Source organism: Stegostoma tigrinum, chromosome 6, assembly GCF_030684315.1.
Source record: "Stegostoma tigrinum isolate sSteTig4 chromosome 6, sSteTig4.hap1, whole genome shotgun sequence".
Classification (NCBI taxonomy): domain Eukaryota; kingdom Metazoa; phylum Chordata; class Chondrichthyes; order Orectolobiformes; family Stegostomatidae; genus Stegostoma; species Stegostoma tigrinum.
Window position 1 is genome coordinate 93,183,311 of NC_081359.1, and position 27,565 is coordinate 93,210,875.

A 27,565-nucleotide genomic window follows, 5' to 3' on the forward strand; every position below is an offset into this window, starting at 1 on the left:
AGAAAGATTGACCCTGATTCAATCTGTTCACGCTCCTTTTTATTCTCTTTATCACTTCTCTAGTGGCAAGTTCTTGTCTCCTCCAAGCTGCCTTATTCACTGTCACTTCTGCCTTCAGGTCATAATAAAATTTAAGATTCAATCATCAAACTGCAACTCATTCATAATGTATGAATAAACCATCAAAGGTTTATTCACTGAGTGCTTGTGAATACATTATCATAAGACTCTCAACTTTACCTGACTTTGTCACTGTTTTAGCACTGTCCTCTAAATTTTTTAAGGAATGATGAATTTTGAGCCTCGAGCTAAAAATAATTTGTGCTTACCCGCAGCTTGAAGATGACATAGTTGCCAAAGATCATTACTTCAGCACCATGAAAAATTTTGCACTTCAGCTTTCTTCTGAAGATTGGATGGTACTAGAATTCTCACAGTTGGGGTTTATAGGTAAGAAAATATTTCTGACGCAGATAACAGCTAAAAATCACAACTGGTGATGCCTATGCAATTTAATATCAAAGGCTACCAAAAATACCACAGAAAAAAAATTGTTGGATTAGTACTTATGAATACTAAAATGTTTATATTTGATACTATTTTCATAACATTTGTTTTCACTTATGATTATTTTAATTGAAACAAAGTATCATTTTGCAGCATGCTGTTTCAAACAGGACACATCGCCTCCTCCGAAAAAATATGTCTGCTTGAGTTTTCACCATCTGCCACCAAACCCTATCATTTACCTAGAATCAAATTCTCAGATTCTCCCCTTAAACATTTCCTCACCTGTATCCTTCTGGAACTCCAGAAAATTTCAAAATAAGCTTGTAATGTTTTATGTGTTTTAAGCAGGCTCTGTTGCTATCCACACCAAAAAAAAGTGCAGAAAAAGTATGGAGAAAAGCCCATGAGCTGAATCCACTTCCCCTCAACATTCTGGTGCATTCCCTTGCTTTTTCTGATGTGCTCCACTGACTCTCTGTCCCTCTGTACCATTGACTTTAGGATCCTAGACCTGTGCCTTTGCTTTCAAATCTTTTAAGGGGTTGTCTTACATGCACATTGGTAGCATTTCATCTGGTGCCCCATCTGTTGCTCATGACTCCCCTAATTCTTGGTTCTCACTTGTAGTTCTCTCTCTCTATCTCTCTCTCTATCTCTCTCTCTCCACACTTCACTCACAGAATCCATCATTCTCTGAACAACGTTTACCATTACCACTTTCAGAGGTTCAGTTGTCCTCTTAGATTCTCTGACTTCTCCACCACCACCACCCAACCACTATGTACCTTATCAGATTGTGAACATCCTGCTACCTGTGTAAAGACCCTGGGAATGATAGCCTACAGAAAGGAAGTTTGTAAATACAAATTATAGTTGTGTGTGGAGGAGCACAGTGTGCCAGGCAGCATCAGAGGAGCAGGAAAGTTGACATTTCAGTTTGGGACCCTTCTTCCAAAGAGTCTTTCTGCAGAAGGGTCCCGACCTGAAACTCTAATCCCTGACTCCAGTATTGGCAGTTCGTACTATCTCATCTTTTAGTTGTGTGTGTTTTCATGCATGTTTCATGTTTTAAACATGGTTAAATGGATTGGCCATGCTAAATTGCCCATTATGTCCAGGGATGTGCGGTCTAGGTCAATTAGTCATGGGAAATGCAGTGTGGCAGGGATGGGGTAGGAAGGTGGGTCTAAGTCTAGGTGGGATGCTCTTCAGAGGGTTGGTGTGCACTGGATGGGCCAAAAGGCCTGCTTCCACAATGTAAGGATGCTGTTGATTCTGTGATTCTAAACAAGTTGCGTGAATTTTATTTATGCCTTTACATGTTTAAAATGTGTCAATGCCAGGTGTTTGGACTTTCTGCTTATATTGCACGACTTCTCCGTGCTGTTTCATTCATGGTTTTGTTGTGAACAGCCAACAAATTGGTTTGCAAAGTAATTTGGTAAAGCTTTGGGCCGATGATAGTCATTCACCTACCTTTCCAACCACCAGCAATGCCCCTCTCCTGCGTGTTTTCTCCATCCTAATAGAAATTACAGTCAACATGGCTTTGTGAGGGATAGGTCATGCCTTACAAACCTTATCGAGTTTTTTGAGGATGTGACTAGAAAAGTTGATGAGGGTCGAGCTGTGGATGTGGTGTATATGGACTTCAGTAAGGCATTTGATAAGGTTCCCCATGGTAGGCTCATTCAGAAGGTCAGGAGGAATGGGATACAGGGGAACTTAGCTGCTTGGATACAGAATTGGCTGGCCAACAGAAGACAGCGAGTGGTAGTAGAAGGAAAATATTCTGCCTGGAAGTCAGTGGTGAGTGGGGTTCCACAGGACTCTGTCCTTGGGCCTCTACTGTTTGTAATTTTTATTAATGACTTGGATGAGGGGATTGAAGGATGGGTCAGCAAGTTTGCAGACGATACAAAGGTCGGAGGTGTCGTTGACAGTGTAGAGGGCTGTTGTAGGCTGCAGCGGGACATTGACAGGATGCAGAGATGGGCTGAGAGGTGGCAGATGGAGTTCAACCTGGATAAATGCGAGGTGATGCATTTTGGAAGGTCGAATTTGAAAGCTGAGTACAGGATTAAGGATAGGATTCTTGGCAGTGTGGAGGAACAGAGGGATCTTGGTGTGCAGATACATAGATCCCTTAAAATGGCCACCCAAGTGGACAGGGTTCTTAAGAAAGCATATGGTGTTTTGGTTTTCATTAACAAGGGGATTGAGTTTAAGAGTCGTGAGATCTTGTTGCAGCTCTATAAAACTTTGGTTAGACCGCACTTGGAATACTGCGTCCAGTTCTGGGCGCCCTATTATAGGAAAGATGTGGATGCTTTGGAGAGGGTTCAGAGGAGGTTTACCAGGATGCTGCCTGGACTGGAGGGCTTATCTTATGAAGAGAGGTTGACTGAGCTCGGTCTCTTTTCATTGGAGAAAAGGAGGAGGAGAGGGGACCTAATTGAGGTATACAAGATAATGAGAGGCATAGATAGAGTTGACAGCCAGAGACTATTTCCCAGGGCAGAAAAGGCTAACACGAGGGGTCATAGTTTTAAGCTGGTTGGTGGAAAGTATAGAGGGGATGTCAGAGGCGGGTTCTTTACACAGAGAGTTGTGAGAGCATGGAATGCGTTGCCAGCAGCAGTTGTGGAAGCAAGGTCATTGGGGACATTTAAGAGACTGCTGGACATGCATATGGTCACAGAAATTTGAGGGTGCATACATGGGGATCAATGGTCAGCACAACATTGTGGGCTGAAGGGCCTGTTCTGTGCTGTACTGTTCTATGTTCTATGTTCTATGTTCTAAATTAGCCATTGAAAAATCTGGTCTTGGGTTTTACAGCTGCATCACGAGTGGAAACAATCAACTTATTGTGTTGAATAGCAATTAAATTAGTTACACCCAGTTTAAACTGCAGTAACCTGTTTATGGTCCCTGGGCTTTCACACTGTGGTTTAATGATTTCTGCAGCAGAATTTAACAGTCCTCTGCCAGTGTGTCTGTGAGAGGGGAAGGCATAAAACTCCTCCCAAGTGATGGTCCCTCTGCCCACTCCAACCTGTTGACATTCACAGCGGAATGGGCAAGGTCTGGATTGGCCCACTACCTTTGAGTTATTTGAGGAGCTCCAATGGACAATCGTGTTCACCAATCTGATCCAGCCTCAATTTGAGGTTGACGGGAGGCCTTCAGGGCAGGGTGGAAGCAGTGGTGGTGGGGTAGACCACAAAGTCATGCCACTCAAGTCTTGGACAGAGATTGGGTAATGCCTCTACCAATGACCTCTATTCAACATTGTCCTGCCCATACCCAGGAAGGTTCACATCCACCATCCCCCACGCACCCTGGCCCATCCATTAAGACCCTCTGCTCCCTTGGGTCTTCCCATCTCTCTTAGCTCTCACCTGCCCCTCCCCTAAACGTTATGCATATTTACCTAGCGCTGGATACTGAGCAGTTCCCAGAGTTCAAATATCTCATCATCCCAGCAAAGCCTGCTGCAGTTTGTGGCACTGTTGAATTGGCTGCCAGCTGTATGAGGCAGGACAGCCTTCTGAGTGAGGGGTGAAAGGGACATTGTAGTACAGATAATGCCCCCATCTCTGAACCAGGAGGCCTGGATTGAACTCCCACCCACTGTGGGAGGTGTGAAATACTATCTAAGGAACAAGTTGACTAGAAAATATTTGAGTGAGGGCTGAAAGCTGCACACCCGGCTGACTAACCCTTTTTACAGGGTTGAATGGCAGCAAGGATATCATCTAGAAATGTTCTCCAGCAACTCTTCAGGTGTCGAGTAGGAAACTGTGACATTAAAAAAAGTGCCTGGCTATAGTTATATTTCTGCAATTTAAGCGAGTAACATTCTTAAGAATGCCATCTGGTGCTCCAACCTGTAAGTCAGCCTGACCATTCCTTCATGCTATGAATTACATACAGAAATTCTGGTTTAGAGAAAATGCAATAATGAAATTAGACAGACATAATGCCGTATACTCTATGTCTGTCAAATTGTATTGTGCAAGTGATCCCTGTAAAGTAATCCCATATTGAAAGAACAAACATTAATCTTTTGACACCCAACAACTTGTGAGCTTCTCATTTTAAAATGTACAGCAGCCTTTGCAGTGAGTTACTGTTCTCAGCCAAGCCTCTGGTCACAGTCTATAGCACCACAAATAACTGAGGCAATGTCACTGGGTGACGGGGGGGTGGGGGTGGCAGTGTCAGTTGGGACATGACACTGATGTCCTTAAACCGAGAGTCTTCGAGCAGGAGTAGGTCCTCATGATAAACAAGGAATCCACAAGTAAATTTGGAGATTAATCCTCACTGGTAAGGAATTTTCTTTGAGGTGTGTAGAGCTGTATATTTGCTTCTTCCTTAGATTTCCATAGATTTATAATCCTTTAAGTGAACAAGTTTCTTGTCATCTCAGCCCCAAATAGCTGTACCTCCATCTGAGACTATAACCTGAGGGTTTCTTTTTTTCTCAGTAGTTAATTTCAAAGTGATGCCGAGTATGATGGTCAGGCCCTGGTCCCATTGTTTAAAGGTTTAAGCAAAAAATGGTATATCATCTTGGAGTTACCTTATGAATACTTAGTTTTTCATTGTCTTTCCAGGGTAAAATTCATGTGCCTATGTATTGTAACAACATGACTGCATTGATATTGTGTTAAGACAGTATTATGTTTTCCTCAAAATGCTCAGCAGGTCTGGCAGCATCTGTGAAGAAAACAATCAGAGTTAATGTTTCGGGTCCAGTGACCCTTCCTCAGAACTGGAGGAACGTTCACCGGACCTAAAACGTTAACTCTGATTTCCAGCAACTTCTGTTTTTATTCCTGATTTACTGCATCCACAGTTCTTTCAGTTTTTATTATGTTTTCCTCACTTCTTTTTGTATCTTTTAAATCTGCTGAGAGGAGATGGATCACTAATGTCTCAGAGGTTAATTGATTTGTATGGCACAGAGCCATGAGCAGCACTGCTTTGAGATGGCTTGCCCATCAGTTTACTTAACTGAATTTTGCATTGAGAATAGCAGTGAGACTGGTGCCATTTACCACCATTGAGTAAGTCAGACCACAACATGTGCAGTGACCCAGAGAAATTTCTAACATGCAGTCTGTATCACCTACAGTGCAAGAGTAGGCTTAGTACTGAAATCCTCTAAACTGTGAAAAACTGAAAGCACTGCTGATGCTAGAAATCAGAAACAAAAACAGAAGTAGCTTGAAAATCTCAGGAAGTCTGGTAGCATCTTTTGGAGAGGAATCAGGATTAATATTTCAGGTCTAGTGACCCTTCTTCAGAATAGAAGAGTTTAAATTATGAAAGTGAAACATGGGAAAAAAATTTTCAAGGTGCTGCCAATCGATATACATGATTTTATTAATGTTGTGGTTGGTCTCCATCACGTGAAAAAATCTCTCTGGTGTTTAAGATGGGATTTTACAAATGTGGGGTCCCGGAGCTTGAGTATTACTGAGCAAAAATGACACCCTGTCATAGCTTTTTGCTTTTCCTCAGGACATATGCAAGAATACCAAATTTCAAATTTAGTAGCCATTTATTCTGCATGAAGACAGAATACTGATTGTTTGCCATTTGGGAACAAAAACAGAAGCTGCTGCAAAAGCTCAGCAGGTCTGGCAGCATCTGTGGGGAAAAATTCAGAGTTACCGTTTTGGGTCCAGTGACACTTCCTCAGAGCTATTCAGCTCTGGTTGGTCTATAATTATAAGGGTTGCCTTGGAAAATGCACCAGGGGTTTATTGTCCCTTTATAATTTAGTCCATTCCAAAAAAGGTACAATGCCTGCACACATTCCTTTTCCTTTCAGAGGCCAGATCCCTGCATAAGACCTAATGAAGCTTCTAGCATGTGTAATTAAGCCACATTACAAACCTGACTGGAAATCGTCAATTGGTTAGCTTGTTAGTAATTCTGACCATACTAGGGATTGTACCACACTTGATGAACAATCACAAAAGCACATTCAAAATTAGTCATTGTGCTCTGAGTTTTGCAAGCACAAGCACCATTTGTACTCTGTCTATTGTGAACAGCCAAAGTAATGTGCTGTGTCATATGAGCCACCAATCGTTGGGATGTACTGGAGATCACACTGCTGAACAAAAGTAGGTGCAGGAGTGAGCCATTCAGTCCATCAAACCTATCCTGCTATTCTATGAGATCATGATGGATCTGCCCAAGGCCTCAGCTCCTTACATTTGTCAATTGTTAACAAAATGCTAGTGTCCAGTATTCAGGAACAAATAACAGGGCATTCAGAAAAGGGCATAATCAAACAAAGTCAATATGGTTTTGTGCAAGGGAACTGATGTTTAACAAACCTGCTGGAGTTCTTTGAGGCTACAACAAGTAGAACTGATAAATACAAACAGATAGATATAGTGTATATTGATTTTTCAGAAGGCATTTGAGAAGCTGCCACAAATAACATTAACTGTATTCCACAGGATAGGAGCTCACAGTATTGGGGCTAATGTATTAGCGTGGATTAAGAATTGGTCAGCGTACAGAAGGCACAGAGTCAGGATTAATGGTCCTTTTTCACATTGGAAAGAATTAATTAGTGGAGTGCCACAAGGATCAGTTCTAGGCTTTAATTATTTACTACCTTTTTATATGCATGTAGATTGGGGCAAATTTGCTGACAAAGCAAAAGTAGGTGATGTGGGCATAAGAAATGTTCAAGGGGACATAGATAGATTGAGTAAATGGGCAATAACTTGGCAAACGAAGTTTAATATAGGTAGGAAGAATCAACAGCCCTTTGCATGGAGAAGCTTCTAAAAAGTGAAGGACTAAGGGATTTAGGTGTTCTAATGCATGGAGCCGCACATAGGAAATTGAGTAATTAAGCGACAAGTAATTAAGAAGGCAAACTGGGCGGTGGTTAGATTGTCTCTTATTGGAAATGGTCATTGTCTGGCATTTGTTTGGCATGAATGTTACTTGCCACTTGTCAGCCCAAGCCTGGATATCGTCCAGATCTTGTTGCGTTTGAATACAGACTGCTTCAGTATTTGAGGTGTCGTAAATAGTGCTGAACATTATGCAATCATCAGTGAACTGAGCTTATGATGGAGAAAAGGTCATTGATGAAGTAGCTGAAGATGGTTAGACCTAGGACTCTACCCTGAGAAACTCCTGCAGAGGTGTACTGGAGCTGAGATGACTGACCTCCAATGACTACCTGAGTGCCAGGCATGATTCCAACCAGCAGTGAGTTTGCTCCTTGATACCCATTGGTTCTAGTTTTGCTAGGGATCCATGATACCACATTCAGTTGAATGCTGCCATGTTGGTAAGGGCAGTCGTTCTCACCTCACCTGTAGAATTCAGCTGTTTTGTCCATGTTTGGACCAAGGCTGTAATGAGGTCAGGAGCAGAATGACCTGGTGGAACCCAGACTGGACATCACTGAGAAGGTTGTTTCTGAGCAGGTCTTGCTTGATAGTAGTATTGATATCACTTTCCATCACTTTACTGATGGTTGAGAGTTGACTGGAGGGGCCAGGTTGGATTTGTCCTTTTTGTATCCAGGACATACCTCTGGCTGAAGATTGCTGTGAAAGCTTTAACCTTTGTCTTTGTGTTGGGCTCTTCCATCATTGAGGATGGGGATATTTGTGGAGCCGCCTCCTCCAGTGAGTTGTTTAATTGTCCACCACCATGTGGTATGATCACAAACCTTAGATCTGATTTGTTGTGGGATTGCTTAGTCTCTGTCACTTGTCGCTTATGCTGTTTGGTGTGCAAGTAGCCCTGGTGGTGGCGTCACCAGGTTGAAACCTTATTTTTAGGTATGCCTTGTGCTGCTCCTGGCATGCCCTCCTGCACTCCGTAGTGAACCAGGGTAAATCCCCTGGCTTGATGGGAATGGTTGAGCAGGGGATATGTCGGGCAATGAGGTTGCAGATTGTCTTGGAGTTAAATTCTACTCCTGTTGATGGCTGGCAGTGCCTCATGGTTACCTAGACTTGAGTTGCTAGATCTGTGTGAAGTCTGTCCCATTTAGCCCAGTGATAGTGCCACACAACACGATGGAGGGTATCCTCAATGTGGAGGTGGAACTTTGTCTTCACAAGGACACTGCAGTGGTCACTCTTACCGATACTGTCATGGACAGATGCAACTGCAGCTGGCAGATTGGTAAGGATGAGGACAGGTATGTTTTTCCCTCTTGGTTCCCTCGCCATCTGATGCAGAGCTAGCCTGGCAGCTAGGACCTTTAGGACTCAAACAGCTTGATCAGTGGTGCTACTGCCAAGCCACTTTTGGTGATGGACATTGAAATTCCCCACCCAGAGTGCGCTTTGCACCCCTGCCACCCTCAGTACATCCTCCAAGTGTTGCTTAACATGGAGGAGTACCGATTCATCAGCAAAGTGCAACAGTACATAATAACCAGCAAGAGATTTCCTTGCCTACATTTAATATGAAGCTATGAGACTTCATGGGATCCAGACTCAATGCTGAAGATTCCCAAGTGTATACCACTGTGCTGCCACCTCTACCACTGTGAGATAGCTCTCCCAATTTGAAACTAAACCTCCGATCTGATTTCCCTTCTTTGATGCTGACAGACCTGCTGAGCTTTTCGAGCAACTTCTTTTTTTTTGTAAATAGATGAGGCCTTTTCCCTGGGTTGAGCGAGTCCAAAACTAGAGGGCATAGGCTTAAGGTGGGAGGGGTAAAGATTTAAAAAGGACTTAAGAGACAACATTATGGAACGTGCATGCCTGGAATGAGCTGCCAGAGGAAATAGTGGACACTGGTACAATTACAACATTTAAAAGGCATCTGGATGGGTATATGAATAGGAAGGGTTTAGAGGGACATGGAACAAATGCTGGCAAATGGGATTTGATTTATTTAGGATACCTGGTTGGCATGGACGAGTTGGACCGAAGGGTCTGTTTCCATGCTGAATGACTCTGACTCCGACTGTATGTTTGTGAAAGGATCTTTGCAGGGTCAGTAGAGGTGTTTCTGCTATTATCTTTTCTGGTGCCTAGGCCAATGCCAGGTAATCAATCCAGTTTCATTTTGTTGCTGAGACTCCGGAGTGATTGATAGCACTGAATGGTTTGCTAGGTCCCTTCAGACGACATTTGAGAGTCATTGCCGTGGGTCTGGAGTCACATGTAGGCAACACCAAGTGAGGATGGGAGATTTCCTTCCCTGCAGGGTATTAGTGAATCAGATGGGATTTTCCAACAATTGGCAATCGTTTCATGGCCTTCAGCAGATTCTTAATTCCAGATTCTTTTATTGAGTTCAAATTTGAGCCAACCAAAAGAATCATGGAGAAATACCCAGTCATCAGTTACTTCTCTTCCTGTGGTTTCACAGTTTGGCTCTGACTTGGCGAAATAGGTGAAGGGCTTTCTGACTTTGCCTTTCCCATACAGGGTTCGTTATCTCTGTCTTCTTCACAGTGAAACTGACGAACTGCAGACCCCTCCCAGTCTATTTCTCAGTGATACTGACAAACTGCACACAGCTCTCAGTTGGCTTCATGATAGTACTGACTTGCTGGTCTCCCAGTCTACTTCGCAGTAACAAAAATAAAATTGCTGGAAAAGCTCAGCAGGCCTGGCAGCATCTGCGGAGAGAAATCAGAGTTAAGGTTTTGAGTTGAGTGACCCTTCTTCAGAACTGATGGTAGCTAGGAAAATGTCAGTTCGTGTGCAGAAATGAGTGTAGGGGAAGGGATAAGGAGTAAACGATAGGTGGGGGTAGAGCCCAACGAGAGAAGAGCAGTTGCGTAGACAAAGGAGTGGATAATGATGTGGCTAGCTGGGTTAATAACTGTGAATGGATAACAATTGGTGGTGTGTAATAGCAGACCACTTGATAACAGGGCCTGGTTGTCGGGGTAGGGGTAAGGACATGGGAGAGCTCAAGTTATTAAACTCGATATTGAGTCCGGAAAACTGCAGGGTCCCCAGGCGGAAAATGAGACGCTCCTCTTCCAGTTTGCACTGAGCAGCTTGCACAGACTGCAGCAAGCCTGGAACAGAGATGTTGGCCAGGGAGCTGGGGGGTGGGGTTGGTGGCATGTTTAAGTGGCAGGCAACTTGAAGCTCTGTGACTTTTTTGCGAACAGAATGCAAGTTTTCTGTGAAGCGGTCACCCAGTCTACGCTTTGTTTCCCCAATGTAGAGGAGACCACATCATGAGCAGCAATTGCAGTAGACTAGATTGCGGGAAGTGCAGGTCAAGTGCTGCTTCAACTGGAAAGTGTATCTGGGCCCTTGAATATGTAGAGGGAGGAGGTAAATAGACAGGTATTACACCTTCTGTAGTTGCAGGGGATGGTGACGTGTGGCTGTGGGATGATATTAGGAGTGAAAGAAGAATGGACTGGGGTGTCCTCTACAGGAGGGGGATAAGGGAGGTGAGGAGAATACGTGTCTGGATGTTGGCACCTCACTAGAGGTGGCGGAAATAGTGGCTAATGATCCTGTGGATGTGGATGCCGGTGGGATGGTGGATAAGAACGAAGAGAGCCCTATCGCCGTAGTAGGAAGGAAGAGAGAGGATTAGGGCTGAAGTGCAGGAGATGAGCCAGACACAATTAAGGCCCAGTCAGTACTGGTGCTGGAGAACCCTTGATTGAGGAAGAAGGTGGACAATTCAGAGGGTCCCTTGTCAAAGTTGGCATCATTGGAACAGATGCGACAGAGATGGAGGAACTGGGGAAATGGAATAGAGTCTTTACAGGAAACAGGGCTGAGGAAGTAATACTACTTTGCTGCACACTCTGCCCACTGAAATGCATATGACGTATTACTCATTAGTGTCTGAAGAAGACTGTCCTTTTGCCTTTGATGGAAACACGTTATTGGAAAATACATTTGTATTGCTACTGCATTGCAGCAGTGTGAAACTTCTTTGAGATACTGAAACCTTCCAGGATTATCCGAGGTCCATTCCGAGTGATACACAACAACCAATTTTCTGACTGAAGTGGCCATTATCCTGCAAAATCAATTAGATGTGGCCTTTTTCAGCATTGGGCTTGTTTGAGTAGGCATTTGGCTTAGGCTTTATTTACAAGATTGACAGCATGACCGATCTTAAAAAAAAAATTGAACTTGTGGGAATCAGAAGGCGTTTATTGACCAGATGCAGCTGGCTTTGGGGGACAGATTTCTCAGCATTAAGGACCTCATTTAGACGGCTCTGTTTGAAAGGTGAGTTTAAGCAAGGGCTGAAGGTCATTAAGGCATGGGAGGGAATTCTTACATGCAGCTGCAGTTTCAAATATACCAAAGGTAGCATCTACTTATCAGAGATATGCAAGCAACAGGTGGTTAGGAACAATTCCATCAAAAACACATTTCTCATAGAAATTGATGAAAATGTCTGCAAGAGCTTAGCCTAAGGGGGATCCCATGACAACACCATCTGTTTAGACGTATTTGGTTGTTATTAAGGATTTAACTCGATTACATAAGTTGCTAAGTTCAAGAGTTCACTGGGAACAGATTCAGAAAATGACAGTGTCCAGACCACCACAATGTAGTGATACAGATCAAATACCTGTGGTTTCTTGAGCAATGTATTAGGCTAGCAATGCGAAACAAGCACTTAGACACGGCATTTTTGAATTCAATAAAATATCTGGAATAAAAGCTGGACGATTGACAGCCATGTAACCATATGAGTTGGCATACAAAATCTCACAGAGGATACATTGGCGTTGCCTGTATCTACGCAGGGTGTTTCTAACAGCTTTTAACTTCACGCCTTTCACCTTACACGGAGGCTAATGGCGTCTGTGGCCTGCGTTCCGTATTAGCATGGAGGTAGCTTGTCACAGTTCAGAATGCTGGACAGTTTGGGAGTGGCCATGTGGCAGTACAGTATCACGTTATTGTCAATGTCACACCTACAACATGTGCCAGCAGCTGATTCATCAAACAACGACCCTGTGTGAAAGTCAAAATGGGCCAGTCCTTAGTAAAGCCAAGGGGGACTGTGGGCCATCAGGGCATATGGCCATAATCAGTAGAGGGCTTCACCCTATTCCAGTCTAGGGGGGTTGGCAGCAGTCAGTCTTGCAAGAAAGTCCAACCATTCCAGGAATTAGAGGTTGGTCAATTGGGGTGCTGTCAAGATATTGGTCTGGGGTGAGTTGATTTTTTTTTCCCTGCAGTGAGATAAACTCTGGGACTTAGTACTGTAACAGCAGCTGGAAGAGCATTAGTGGCAATATAGGTGCAGGAGAGATGGTGACTGAGTAGGCATTGCTCAGGGCAGGAAGGGTTAGCAGTTTGGGACAATGAGGTGGGTGAGACCTATTGCGTGGACATGCTGCATGCAATTGTAGGGGGTGTAGTCTATTAGTCTTGGTGATATGAGTGTGCAGTAACAGAGTTAAGAGGGGTTGGTGATAATGGGAACTGCAGATGCTGGAGAATCCAAGATAACAAAGTGTGGAACTGGATGAACACAGCAGGCCAAGCAGCATCTCAGGAGCACAAAAGCTGAAGGGTCTAGGCCCGAAACGTCAGCTTTTGTGCTCCTAAGATGCTGCTTGGCCTGCTGTGTTCATCCAGCTCCACACTTTGTTATATGTTATAAGAGGGGTTGGTGGCCCTGTGAGTGTGAGCTTGCAGAGAGAAGATGATGACAATTCCCCTTGCAGAGTTCATAAGATCATTTCACCTTCTCCCTGCACAGCTGTGCATTGCATTTCACCCGAGATACTGCACTGACCCGGGCCACTTTCTCGCTCTAGGCTGCCTGGGTCGGGTGGTGTGGTCTCCTTTGTTGGCCAGCACTGCCTTTTTTTCCGACACTCCATCCACCAGCACTTCCCAGCCTGAAGAGTGAGCCAAGGAGCTAACTTCCTTGTCTGGACTATTTCCTTTGGGATAATGTTTCAAGACCAAGGTGTGAAGAGCAGTTCCTGGTTTGCAGCATCTAAATGGTGCACAGCTGGGCTTTAAATACTGGGTGGCAACAGAACGGCAAAGTCCCAGCAGCAGAGAAGACGTCCATTTCTCCTGCCGCAAGATTCTTCAATAGGGAATCCATCAAAGAGCCTGCTTCCAGAACAATGAGCGGAAGAGCTGAAAATTGTGTAGTATTTGGCAGGCCACCCACCACAAACCTCACTCAAAGAAAAACTGTCAAAAGAAGAAGAGATAGTAAGAACTGCAGACGCTGGAGTCAGAGATAACAGTGTGGAGCTAAATGAACACAGCAGGCCAAGCAGCATCAGAGGAACAGGAAAGTTGGCGTTTCAGAAGGATCCTGACCTGAAATGTCAGCTTTCCTGCTCCTCTGATGCTGCCTGGCCTGCTGTGTTCATCCAGCTCCACGCTGTGTTATATTAGAGAACTTCAGCCTGTTCTCTGTCTAATTGCTTTTCTCCCCTCCACTAATACGCCAGAACAAACTCCAATGGTAGGTTCACACATAATAATGGCCATTTGAGGGAAGTGTCAGAGGAATGCTATAAGAGTTGAGAGAAAATAAAATTTGTTTTTAATTCAGTCTCTTAAGCCCTCTATGATGAAGTGTCCAAAAGGTGTACAAAGTATTCGAGCTGTGGCTGAGAAGCATGTGATCACTTGTACCAGAAACCTAAAGTGACCACTTAAAGGCAAAATTTAAATGATTCTATTGATCAGAGCTTCTCATGAGAGCTGCATGGATTTTCTGATAGCCAGGCAGTTATTTTGTTAGCGTAGACAGGAATTGCTGATGGGAATGCAGGAAGTGCCCATAAGCGCAGATTCCAAAGGATTTGCTCAGGAAATTGAATTTTCTGCTGGTACCCCCTCTGAAAGTTTCCATCCAAATCCGAGATTCCAGGGGGTTCTGACGAAATGAAGTGAAATAGTTCCTCGGGAAAATTTAGGCAATTAAATACACTGTCTGACTCCTGGGTAACTATTAAGCAGACCCCCACAATCTTACATTACACACACAGCCAACTACACATGTCCCAGAGTCCTTGACACCCTGGGACCCAACCCAATAGCCCCAACCCTGCTGGACCTGACCAGATATCCCCTCACCAAATTTTGATTTTCAGCAATTGTTAGTGCTACAATGAACTGCAGAGCAGAGACCCAATGCATGTAATAAAAGCAAAATTCAGTGGATTTATGAGAGAAATGCTAACTGTTTGCTCTCTCCACATATGCTACCAGACTTGATGAGCTTCTCCAGCACTTAGCTTGATTTTAAGATTGTATCTTCAGTGGCAAACTGACCTGGAAAAATGCCTTGTACAAAATCCAACATTATTTTACTTTTGTAAGCAGTCCCACTCTATTTAACCCCTAGGGTCGTGGTCAATATTTTGTAACATTTTTCATTGTTGTTGCACGTTTCAACGTTCAATTTTTCTCCAAGATGTCCCTCTTTGTATTTTTCAACATTGAATTATTTCAGCCATCTCTCTGCTAATGTTCTTGCCTCTCCTCTTGCAATATGTGACAATTTCTTCCTCATAAGTCCCAAGACCAAAAGATATAACATCAGAATTAGGCCATTGAGCCTGCTCTGCCATTTGATTATGGCCTGTATGTTCCTCAAACACATTCTCCTGCCTTCTCCCTGTAACCTTTGATCCCCTTACTAATCAAGAACCTATCCATCTCTGTCTTAAATACCGTCAATGACGTGGCCTCTACAGCCTTCTGTGGCAATGAGTTCCACAGATTTATCACCTTCTGGCTGAAATAATTCCTCCTCATCTCAGTTCTAAACAGCCATCCCTTCACTCTGAGGCTGTGCCCTCAGGCCCTAGTCTCTCCTATTAGTGGAAACATCCTCTCCATGTCCATTCTATCCAGACCGCTCAGCATTCAGTAAGTTTCAATCAGATCCCTCTCAATCTTCTAAACTCCAGTGAGTATAGACCCAGGGTCCTCAACTGCTTTTTGTATGAGTAGCCTGTGATTCCCAGGATCATTCTTGTAAACCTCCTCTGGATCCTATCTAAGTCCAGTACACTATTCCTTAGATATAGGGCCCAAAGTTCCTCACAATATTCCAAATGCCATCTGACCAGAGTCTTATACAGCCTCAGCAGTACCTCCCTGCTCTTGTTTTCTAGACCTTTCAAATGAATGCTAACATTACCTTTGCTTTCCTAACTGCCAAATGAACCTGCAGTTAACCTGAAGAGGACCCTGAACCAGGAATCCTAAGTCCCTTACTACTTCAGACTTCCAAAGCCCTTCCCCGTTTAGAAAAGAATCCATGCCTCTATTCATTCGTACCAAAGTGCATAACCTCACGCTTGCCCACATTGTATTCAGTCTGCCACTTCTTTGCTTACTCCCTTAGCTTAAGGCCTTCTAAAGCATCCCTGCTTCCACAACACTTTCTATCAGTGTTATCTGCACACTCAACAACAATGCCCTCAGTTACTTCAACCAGATCATTAATGTATAATGTGAATAGTTATGGTCCCAACACTGACCCCATCCACTGGCTGCCATCCCAAAAAAGATCCTTTATCCCTATTCTCCGCCTTCTGCCAGTGAGCCAATCGTCTACTTTTGTCGGTATCTTGTCCGTAACGCCATGGGCTCCTATCCTATTTAGCGGCCTCCTGTGAGGCACCTTGTCATGAGTCTTCCAGAAATCCAAACCGATTGGTTGTTAGGCCACTAATTTGGTGTCAATGAACTTTAATATTCCTCTGTTGCCAGTGTCCGATTTATTTCTGCATATGAAAGAGGTTCCAGCACCGATCCTTGGCTAAAAGCACTAAGCACATCATTTAAATCCATATCTCCATGCTAACTACTTCCCACAGTCTAACAGTTTTTGATTCATGAATCTAATTTCCCTTTTGTAGCCCATGCTTTAACCTCTGCAAATGTCACAAGTGGCATTTCATCAAGCACCTGGTGAAGATCCATCCACTGCATTCATGTATTTCCATTAAATTGTTGTTGATCCTCCTTGAAGAACCAGTGTCAGTGTTCTTGCAAATTCTCTCAAATTGCCCATACTAGCCCAGACAAGAAAGAGGGCCCTAAATTTCCATGGTTACCTTTTTCCCTTTTAAGCAGCAGTTCTGATATTTGCCATTTTTCAATTTTGGCCAGATTCCCAAAGGCAAATTGAAACATTGAGTTGCTGAAGTTGCTGGAAGGTTGGTTTTATTTTTAAAGAACACAAGGCTCTTCAATGTAATTGGAGAAATTTTCTTGTGTTATTTGACCTCTTATTACTCTGGCTTAATGTTGCTGGTTGTAGTCCGACAAATTGTGCACACTGCAGTGGGTGTGATTACAGAGCTGCACTATGTGAAAATGATTATGTAGCAATGCCACAACATGCATTTTGACCACAAAAACAAAATGAGAGTCTAGCTGTGTTAAGTTGTCAAACATGATTTGGACATTATTTTACACTGTGTCCATGCTAATATCAAGTAATTTTGCATCAGTTGCATTTGATAATGGTTTTTCATTTCTCTCACAAGGTAAAATGTTTCAGTCTCCTGATCTGAATCTTATTGTGGAGTTCATCCTGATGTTCCACAAGGAGAAACCGATTGACTGGCTGTTAGACCATATCTTGTGGGTGAAGGTTTGCAACCCAGAAAAAGATGCAGTAAGTGCAGATCTTTGTCTTGTAGAATGCTTGCACTCCAGCTCTGGTTTGCAATATGAGAATGTGTTCTTTATAGTTATATTATGAAAATAAACTAATTAAAATATGTGCGATTACTAATTTATTAATCAGAAAAAGGTTGTGACCTATTTGTGTATTTTTCTCAATAGCCAAAATGATTGAATGCAAATTCTAGCTCTATCATTTTATCCCATGTGACACATTCTGTCTTAGAGCTGTAGATAGATGCCGATTGGAGAGTGACCGATCGCTGAGAGCAAAATACTGTAAGAGCTAGTTGATTTGCATCATTCTTGAGCGTCTTCCACAGTTGTGGAACATTGCAGATATGGCTCAGATGGTCACTAATGTAAGGTTGCTGCCTGCGCTTTAAAGTTCTAATATATTTCCATCTACTGAGCCTGCCATTTGGCAGACCAGTCCAGTACATTAGGCAGTGGATGCTGTGGGTTCAGAAAATATCAAAGCAAACTGTGCCTTTCCCACAAGCTAGGATATTCATTAAGTACTCAATTGTTTCAACTCCTATATTTTTCTACTTTTATTCTAAACAGAGTTCTCAAATATAATTTACCATTGGAAAGATTTATAAATTTATTCTCAAAGTAACAGAGGAATTTTAATTTGGGTCACGTTTCCATAACGCATAAATATAACCCGTGCATTGGACAAAGCTTTCCCTGCTTAAAGTCTCTGTTTGTTTTTATTTATTTATTGAGGTATGCTTGAAAACTGGTCAGAGGCAGAAGATGGTGTCATCCTGCTGTGGGCATTTAAGAGAGAAATGAAATGAGATTTGGCATTCTTGATCCATCTGTCACTTGGCAGGAGTCCACAGCACAATCCTGACCCTGATAACAGCTTAGACTGTGGGGATGATTGTGTATATGTACATCCTGCTTCTTGATGATGTAAAGTCTCTTGATGCTTAGAACTGAAAGAGAGACCCAATAAGGAAATAGCCAGCCCGGAAGATTTTCTTGGCTCAGTCAGAATACCTAGGGTGGCTAGTATGAAACAAATTTCCCAGCATTTTTATTTAAATCTCAAATTGATCTAGTGCATTTATCAAGTTGTGTTTTTGTCTCCTTGAGGCAACAGAAGGCATTACCACCACTTATTGGTCAGAGGAAAAAGGGAATTCAAAAGAGACTAGAATTGGAGAAATGCTGAGTTCCAGAGGGTTGTCGGGCTAGAGAGGTTTATAAAAATGGGAGGGGATGTTGCATGGATGGATTTGAATACCAGATGAAAGTTTAAATTTATATGCTTGACATCTACTTCACTAATGTCCTAAGAGGGAAAGAAATCCATCATCTTTACCTGGTCCAGCGTATATGTGACTCCAGGTCCACAGCAATGTGGTTGACTCTGAATTGCCCCCTCGGAAATTAGATATTAGAAATACATGCTGGCTTAGCCAATGACACCCAGTTCCCTTGAATGAAGCTCTTTGAGGAGGTAATAAGCAGTGTAGATAAAGGGGAATCAGGAGATGCATTATATTTGGATTTCCAAAAGGTACTCAATAAGGTACTATACAAAAGGCGACTTAAGAAGATACAAGCTCATAGCATTAGGAAATGTAAATTAGCCTGAATTGAGGATTTGCTAATAGAATACAGAATTGGTATAAATAGGGCATTTTCAGGATGGTAACCAGTGGAGTGCCACATGGATCATGTTAGGTTCACAATTATTTCCAATATACTTTAATAACTTGTATAACGGAGGTAAATGCACTATTGCCAAGATTGCAGATGACACAAAAATTGTCTTTTTTTTCATTTGTTCACCCACTAGATGTGGGCATCACAAGCATTTATTGCCCATTATCAGTTAAGAGTCAACCACTTTGAAGTGAGGCGAGAGTCACATGTAAGCCATACAGGGTAAGAGTGGCAGATTTCCTTCCCTAAAGGACATTAATGAACCAGATGGGTTTTTACAACAATCAAGTGTCATCATTTGTCTGGCTCCCTATTCCAGATGTCATTGAATTCCAATTGCAACATCTTTCATGGTGGGATTGGAAACCATGTTCCTAACATATTAAACTGGAGTTCTGCATTACCAATCCAGTGACTATGTTACAGTCTTCCATGAGAGGGCAAGTGATGAAGATGATGCAAGGAAATGATACAGAGGGATATAGGCAGCGTTAAGTTGTGTCCATAAACATGGTAGATTGAATATAATGTGGGAAATGTGAGGTTACCGATTTAAGCGGGGAAAATGGAAGATCTGAATATTATTTCAATGGAGAAACTCTGTAGGAAGCTGCAGCTCACATAGATTTGGGGGCCCCAGTGCATGAATAACAAAAAAAACTTGCATCCACATTCAGCAGGTAATAGGAAAGACAAATGGAATTCATTGCTTTTATTTCAAAGGAAATAGAATATAAAATAGTGAGATCTTAATAAAACTATACAAGACCACCAATCAGTCCACAGCTGAAATACTGTTAGAACAACTCTGGTCCCCTTACCGATGCTAACATTGGAGGAAGTCCAGAGAATGCTCATCCTGGGATTGAGGGAACTTTCATATGACATTGGGTTGAGTAGGTTGGGCATATATTCGTTAGAGTTTTGAAGAAAGAGAGGAGACCTTATTGAAACATACAAGTTTCTTGGGGGCATTGATAGAGTAGGTCTGGAAAGGTAGTTTCCCTTGTAGGAGAAACTCAGACCAGAGGGCAAACGATGAGTTGACACTAGTGGAGAAGTTTCGTTTTTAGTATACACATATAATGCGAAGATGGGCAGTTTAGGTGGAATGGTCATGCTAAATTGCCCCGGAGTGTCCAGAGATGTGCAGGGTAGGTGGATTAGCCATGGGAAATACAGGGTTACAGGGTAGGATGTGGAGGAGTGGAGAGTTCAGTCTTTATGGGATGCACTTTTGAGCGTTGGTACTGACTTTTGGGCTGAATGGCCCCTGTAGGAATGCTACGATTCTATGATGTACTAGACAAAAACAAATCATAACATAGGATTCAAGATTATTTTACTGCCAAAGGGGGATAATTCTCCTTTTTCAGTGACAAATGCAAGTCATTCGAGTATCAATTGCAAACCTGTTCCTTGCCAAGGTTTTGTGTCCTGAAGCTCTTGGGTGATGAAATTTGAGTTGACTGTCTTAAACATTTGTGGTGTAGACAGCCCCACCTTGAAAAATTGGAGAGGTCACTGGCAGCATGCACACTCTGAAAAATAGAGCTATTTGAAAATGGTATGAAGCTTCATCAAAGATTAATACATATGTATGATAATAAAAACAAGTGTATGTATGCATTAGAGATAATGGGAACTGCAGATGCTGGAGATTCCAAGATAATAAAATGTGAGGCTGGATGAACACAGCAGGCCAAGCAGCATCTCAGGAGCACAAAAGCTGACGTTTCGGGCCTAGACCCTTCATCAGAGAGGGGGATGGGGGGAGGGAACTGGAATAAATAGGGAGAGAGGGGGAGGCGGACCGAAGATGGAGAGTAAAGAAGATAGGTGGAGAAGGTGTGGGTGGGGAGGTAGGGAGGGGATAGGTCAGTCCAGGGAAGACGGACAGGTCAAGGAGGTGGGATGAGGTTAGTAGGTAGCTGGGGGTGCGGCTTGGGGTGGGAGGAAGGGATGGGTGAGAGGAAGAACCGGTTAGGGAGGCAGAGACAGGTTGGACTGGTTTTGGGATGCAGTGGGTGGGGGGGAAGTTATATTAATGAATTCCAGTATGTATGCATTCTCTTATCTAAATGTGTGATGCATGACCACAGAGACTTTCTTACTACAAGACAGCAGATTTATAATCCTGTTCAAATGCATGTGTGGAAATGTTAAAAACACTTTTAAAATTATAAAATTTTCTTGTACTTTTGTGGAAAAAGCACCTAATGCGTCATGCAACAGAGGTGGCATGAAAGTGATGGGCCAAATGGCATCTTTTGTGCTATTAATTTTCTGTGTAAAATACCATGTGCTAATATTATGTTTCCGTATTATTGTATATATGTAAAATTGATTTTTTTGCTTTTTATTTCTGCATTTAAAATGATTGAATCCAACCCAGAAGTATTGCAGCTATGGATATCTGAGATAAACAGCGTAGTTGATCTATTCTCTCGTTAAACATAAACATGGACTTCGGTAAAAAGATCGTTGTGGCAATCCTCACATAATTTATGTCAAAAACTGAGCTGCCTGAACACTACCACAGCACCAGAAAGAAATGTGTATAATATGTGAGACTAGAAGCTTTTCTTCATAACTTCATCATCATATTAAAGCATGTTTGCCTATTCAATTTAATGGGGTTAATTTGGACAGTCAACAGTTGTGGTATTGATGACCTAAGTTTGGAGATCTGGACAGTTAAACTGTTTGTTTAGAAATATATCTTCATTATCATTACTACAACAGATTCTATGTCAGTGCTACAGTGGGGAAGAGAAGAATGTGCATGTAATGATTTACCATTATCAGTAGCATATGGACTGATAGCTATGTTGTTGTTATTACTCTTTTAAATTCATTCACAGGATGTGCACATCACCATCAAGTCCAGCTTCATTGCCTGTCTCTAATTGTCCATGTGGTGATGTGCGTTCTTCCTGAGTCCCTGCAATCTGTGTACTGTAGCAAATTCCATTGCTAGAAGGGAGGCAGTTCTAGTATTTTGACTCAGTAGGAAGAAACTATAGAGTTCTAAGGCAGGATGCAACTTGGAACGGAATATTCAGTTGGTGGTGTTTCCATGCTGTTGCTGCCCTTGTTCTTCTGCTCATAGAGACTGTGTGTTTCAAATGTTTCAAAAGGCAGTGCAACTTGTACATATACAGACTATGCACTAGTGAACTATTGATCAACGGAGTGAATGTTTAAAGTGATGGGGTGATTCAGTGGTTACCAGTGCTGCCTCACACCACCAGGGACTTGGATTCGATTCCATCCTCAGACAACTGTCTATGTGGAGTTGCATGTTCTCCCCGTATCTGCATGGGTTTCGTCCAGTTGCCCCGGTTTCCTCCCTCAATCCAAAGATACGCAGCTTAGGTGGATTGGCTGTGCTAAATTGCCCATAGTGTCCAGTGATGTGTAGGTTAGGTAGATTGGAATTGCAGGATTACCGGGAATAAGATGGGTCTGAGTGGGATGCTGATGGGAGGGTCAGTGTAGACTCAATGGGCTGAATGGCCTGCTTCCGCACTGCAAGGATTCTATCAAGTCGGAATGTGATGAGATTAAGGTTAGAGTGTTGATGGGACTGCACGAATCTATGCAAACAAATGCATTATACCACACACCTGTTTAGTGAGAGGGCATAGATTTTCACAGTGCTGTGCGAATGAAGCAAAGGTGATGTGAGGTGATGTCACACAGTGAGTAGTTAGGGTGTGGAGTGCAATGCCTGGAAATGTCGTGGAGGCAGGTTTAGTTGAGGCATTCAAGAGGTCATTGGATGATTATTTGGAAAGAAATGGTGTGCAGGGATCTGAGGAAAAGACAAGTGATTGGCGCTGGGTAATAAAATCAGTGCTGGCATGATGGGCTGAATCGCTGAATCCTGTACCATAACAATTCTGTGACTCAGTGACTTGTGCTTTGAAAATGGTAAAACGGCTGGAGGGACCCAAGAGATAAGTTACTAGTTACAAATGCCAAGTCATGACAAATTGCTGTAAACAGTATTTATGTGGCTGGTCCAGTTATTGTTGATGTTGATGCTACGTGAGTCAGTGATGGTAATAGCATTGAGTGTAAGGATATTTGGCTAGATTCCATCTTATTAGAGATGGTAATTACCCAACATTTTTAGTGTATGATTTATATATATTTTAATACAATTTATTTGAGTCTAAATTTTGAACTAGTGACATATGGGTTCGGTCTGTTAAGAATTAGTATGCTTAGAACATAAAACATAGTACAGTACAGCACAAAACAGTATGGCTCATGATGTGGCGCCAAATGTTTACCCAAAACCTAAGGTCTATCTAACCTCCACCCCTACCTTATACTATCATCCATATGCCTACCTAATAGCCGCTTAACTGCCCTTAATGAGGCAGACTCCACAACCCTCTCCAGCAATGCAGTCCATGCTGCAACTACTCTCTGCATAAAGAACCTACCTCTGATGTCTCCCCTATAACTACCTCCACTCACTTTAAAACTATGCTCCCACATAATAGCTATCTCCACCCTAGGAAAGGGTCTCTGGCTGCCCACTCTATCTATACCGCTGATCATTTTGTACATCTCCATCAAGTCACCTGTCATTCTTTGTCGTTCTAAAGAGAAAAGCCCTAGCTCTCTTAACCTTTCCTCGTAAGACCTTCAATCCATTCCAGCCAACATCCTGGTAAATCTCCTCTGTACCTTTTCCAATGCCTCCACATCTTTCCTGTAATGAGGTGACTAGAACTGGACACAATACTCCAGAAGTGGCCAGACCAGGCTTTTGTATAGCTGGAGCATAACTTCACGGCTCTTGAACTCAATCCCTCTATTAGTGAAAGCTAACACACCATACTCCTCCTTAACAACTCTACCCACCTGGGTGGCAGCTTTCAGGGAACTGTGAACATGAACCCCAAGAACCCTCTGCTCCTCCACACTGCCAAGAATCTTTCCGTTAACCCTTATTCTGCTTTCAAGTTTATCCTTCCAAAATGAATCACCTTGCACTTGTCAGGTTTAAACTCCATCTGCTACTCCTCAGCCCAGCTCTGCGTTCTATCAATGTCCCTCTGTAACCTAGAACAGGCCTCCGCACTATCCACAATGCGACCCACCTTCGTATCGTCCGCGAGCTTACTAATCCACCTTTCCACTCCTTCATCCAAATCATTTACAGAAATCACAAATAGAAGAGGACCCAGAACAGACCCTTGTGGTACATCACTCGTAACTGAGTGCCATGTTGAATATTTTCCATCCACTGCCACCCTTTGTCTTCTAAGGGTCAGCCAATTCTGAATCCAATCTGCCACATTTCCCCCTATCCCATGCCTCCTTACCTTCTGCATGAGCATACCATGGGGAACCTTATCAAACGCCTTGTTTGAATCTGTGTATACCACATACACTGCTTCATCCACGTGTTTGGTCACCTTTTCAAAGAATTCAATAAGGTTTGTGAGGCATGATCTACCCCTCATAAATCCATGCTGACTATCACAAATCAAACTGTGCCTATCCAAGTGACCATAAATCCTGTCTCTCAGAGTCCTTTCCAATAATTTGCCCACCACTGAAGTAAGAGTAACTGGCCTGTAATTTCTGGGGTTGTCCCTATTCCCTTTTTTGAACAAGGGAATGACGTTTGCTTCTCTCCAATCTTCCTGCACTATACCCATGGACAGAGAGGACAAAAAGATCATTGCCAAAGGCCCTGCGATCTCTTCCCTCCTTTCCTATAGAATCCTTGGATAAATCCCATCAGGCCTGGAAAACCTATCTACCCTCAAGTTCCTCAAAATTCCTAGCACATCTTCCTTACTAACATCGACGTCCTCTAGCCTACCAACCTGTTTCACACTGTCCTCCCCCACAGCTAGGTTCCTCTCAGTTGTGCATACCGAAGAAAAGTATTCATTAAGGACCTCTCCTATCGCTTTAGGCTCTGTGCATTTATAATCCTTGATCAGCCCTACCCTTTCTCTGGCCATTCTCTTATTCCTCATGTACATGTAAAAAACCTTGGAGTTTTCCTTGATCCTATCTGCCAAGGCTTTCTCATGCCCCCTTTATAGCTCTCCTGAGCCCTTTCTTCAGCTTCTTCCTGAATAACTTATATCCCTCTAGAGCCTTTTCTGATCCCTGTGTACTAAACCTTACATAAGTATCCTTCTTTCTCTTAACTAGTCATTCGATCTCTCTCGAGAACCAAGGCTCCATCACTCAACTGCATCTTCCCTGCCTGTTGGGACAAACATATCGAGCACATACAGTATTCTTAAACAATCTCCACATTTCTATTGTGCTCTTCCCTGACAGCATCTGTCCCCATTTTATGTTATCAAATTCTAGTCTGACAGTATTATAATTACCCTTCCCCTAATTATAAACCTTACCCTGCTGTACGTACCTATCCTTTTACATGACTATTGTAAAAGTAACAGAGTTATGATCACTACCACCAAAATGCTGTCCTACCAACGGATCTAAAACTTGGCCTGGTTCAATACCAAGCACCAAATCCAGAGTGACCTGTCTTCATGTGAGGATCCTCCCGGGCTTGAGAGATTTTCTGGAGTGCTAATAGGAGTTTGCATTGGGAGAGTTCTACAAGTAGATAGCATAAATATCGAAGGGCATTAGCCTGCTTTCAGTTAGAAGGATCAGGGATTGATTTTTTTTTTAATTGCTCAAGGCAAATACTAATACTTAGGGCTTTAGTTTCAGGTTATAGAAGCCTTGGTTGAAGTTGGATGTATGAATGCAGTTTTACAGGGACACTGATTTTGTTCAGAAAAATTAGAAATAAGCTACCTCAGTGTCAGGAATTAGTTTTGAAAGCTCCAGGCCAGGAGTGTTTGGTTAGAATGCTGAAGAGGTTAATCAAAACTGAGATAGTTTAAGCTCAGTTGTATAAATACTCAAGGAAGAAGCTACCAGACTCTCAATACCAGGAATTGAAAGAAACCATTATATTAAACCCATTAAGATGACAGAGAAGCAAACTCTGTCTCTCGTGTTTGAGTACTATAATGGTTTGCCATTGGGATAAATGGAATGTTGTATGTTTACTGTGCGTTTTGAAAGCTTTTAAATTGTGTTATGTGTAAATAGTGTGGTTTATTCCATTTTATCTTTCCTTTTACGTAATAAACTTCTGTTCTATTATTAAAACCAAATCTACCACGTTATATACTTGTGTTTCAATGAATGACCAACTCATTTTAAAAAAATGATTAAATCAGATTTCAGTCTAGGATCTGAATTGTCTACTAAAACAGCAGACGCAATCATAACAAGTGTAAATGTTATTTGCCATTTATTAATCCAAACATTGTCCAGTCCTTACTAAAACTGGATATAAACTTTTTCATTATCCGAAGGTGAACTTGAACGCTCCAATTAGCAACACACATCTACACTTCTCACTTTGAGGCAATGGTGATTGGCCATAGGACATAACCAGAAGAACTCTTGCTGTGATGCCCTGGGGCCGAAATGATTGTCCTGTAATAGCACAGGTCCCTTCCATTGTGCTAGCTATGACACCAACTGATTCCAGTTTTACTACGCACCCTTAATATTGCATTCATTCAAATGCAGCCTTGATGTTACTTTCAGCACACTTCGGGAATTTGACTCATTTGAGCATACTCCTAGAACATAGAACATAGAACAGTACAGCACAGAACAGGCCCTTCAGCCCACAATGTTGTGCCGACCATTGATCCTCATGTATGCACCCTCAAATTTCTGTGACCATATACATGTCCAGCAGTCTCTTAAATGACCCCAATGACCTTGCTTCCACAACTGCTGCTGGCAACGCATTCCATGCTCTCACAACTCTCTGCGTAAAGAACCTGCCTCTGACATCCCCTCTATACTTTCCACCAACCAGCTTAAAACTATGACCCCTCGTGCTAGCCATTTCTGCCCTGGGAAATAGTCTCTGGCTATCAACTCTATCTATGCCTCTCATTATCTTGTATACCTTAATTAGGTCCCCTCTCCTCCTCCTTTTCTCCAATGAAAAGAGACCGAGCTCAGTCAACCTCTCTTCATAAGATAAGCCCTCCAGTCCAGGCAGCATCCTGGTAAACCTCCTCTGAACCCTCTCCAAAGCATCCACATCTTTCCTATAATAGGGCGCCCAGAACTGGACGCAGTATTCCAAGTGCGGTCTAACCAAAGTTTTATAGAGCTGCAACAAGATCTCACGACTCTTAAATTCAATCCCCCTGTTAACGAAAGCCAAAACACCATATGCTTTCTTAACAACCCTGTCCGCTTGGGTGGCCATTTTAAGGGATCTATGTATCTGCACACCAAGATCCCTCTGTTCCTCCACGCTGCCAAGAATCCTATCCTTAATCCTGTACTCAGCTTTCAAATTCGACCTTCCAAAATGCATCACCTCGCATTTATCCAGGTTGAACTCCATCTGCCACCTCTCAGCCCATCTCTGCATCCTGTCAATGTCCCGCTGTAGCCTACAACAGCCCTCTACACTGTCAACGACACCTCCGACCTTTGTGTCGTCTGCAAACTTGCTGACCCATCCTTCAATCCCCTCATCCAAGTCATTAATAAAAATTACAAACAGTAGAGGCCCAAGGACAGAGTCCTGTGGAACCCCACTCACCACTGACTTCCAGGCAGAATATTTTCCTTCTACTACCACTCGCTGTCTTCTGTTGGCCAGCCAATTCTGTATCCAAGCA

General features: G+C 42.8%; 1 protein-coding gene across 2 annotated transcripts in view; it reads left to right on the forward strand.

Moving 5' to 3' along the window:
- mgat4a (alpha-1,3-mannosyl-glycoprotein 4-beta-N-acetylglucosaminyltransferase A) overlaps positions 1-27,565 on the forward strand; it is a 261,656-nt gene that overhangs the window by 180,219 nt on the left and 53,872 nt on the right. For both annotated transcript variants that reach the window (XM_059646773.1, XM_048533263.1), the window contains exons 8-9: positions 336-450; positions 17,015-17,145. In XM_059646773.1, coding sequence (XP_059502756.1) covers positions 336-450; positions 17,015-17,145 — 246 coding nt within the window. The remainder of the gene's footprint in view (positions 1-335; positions 451-17,014; positions 17,146-27,565) is intronic.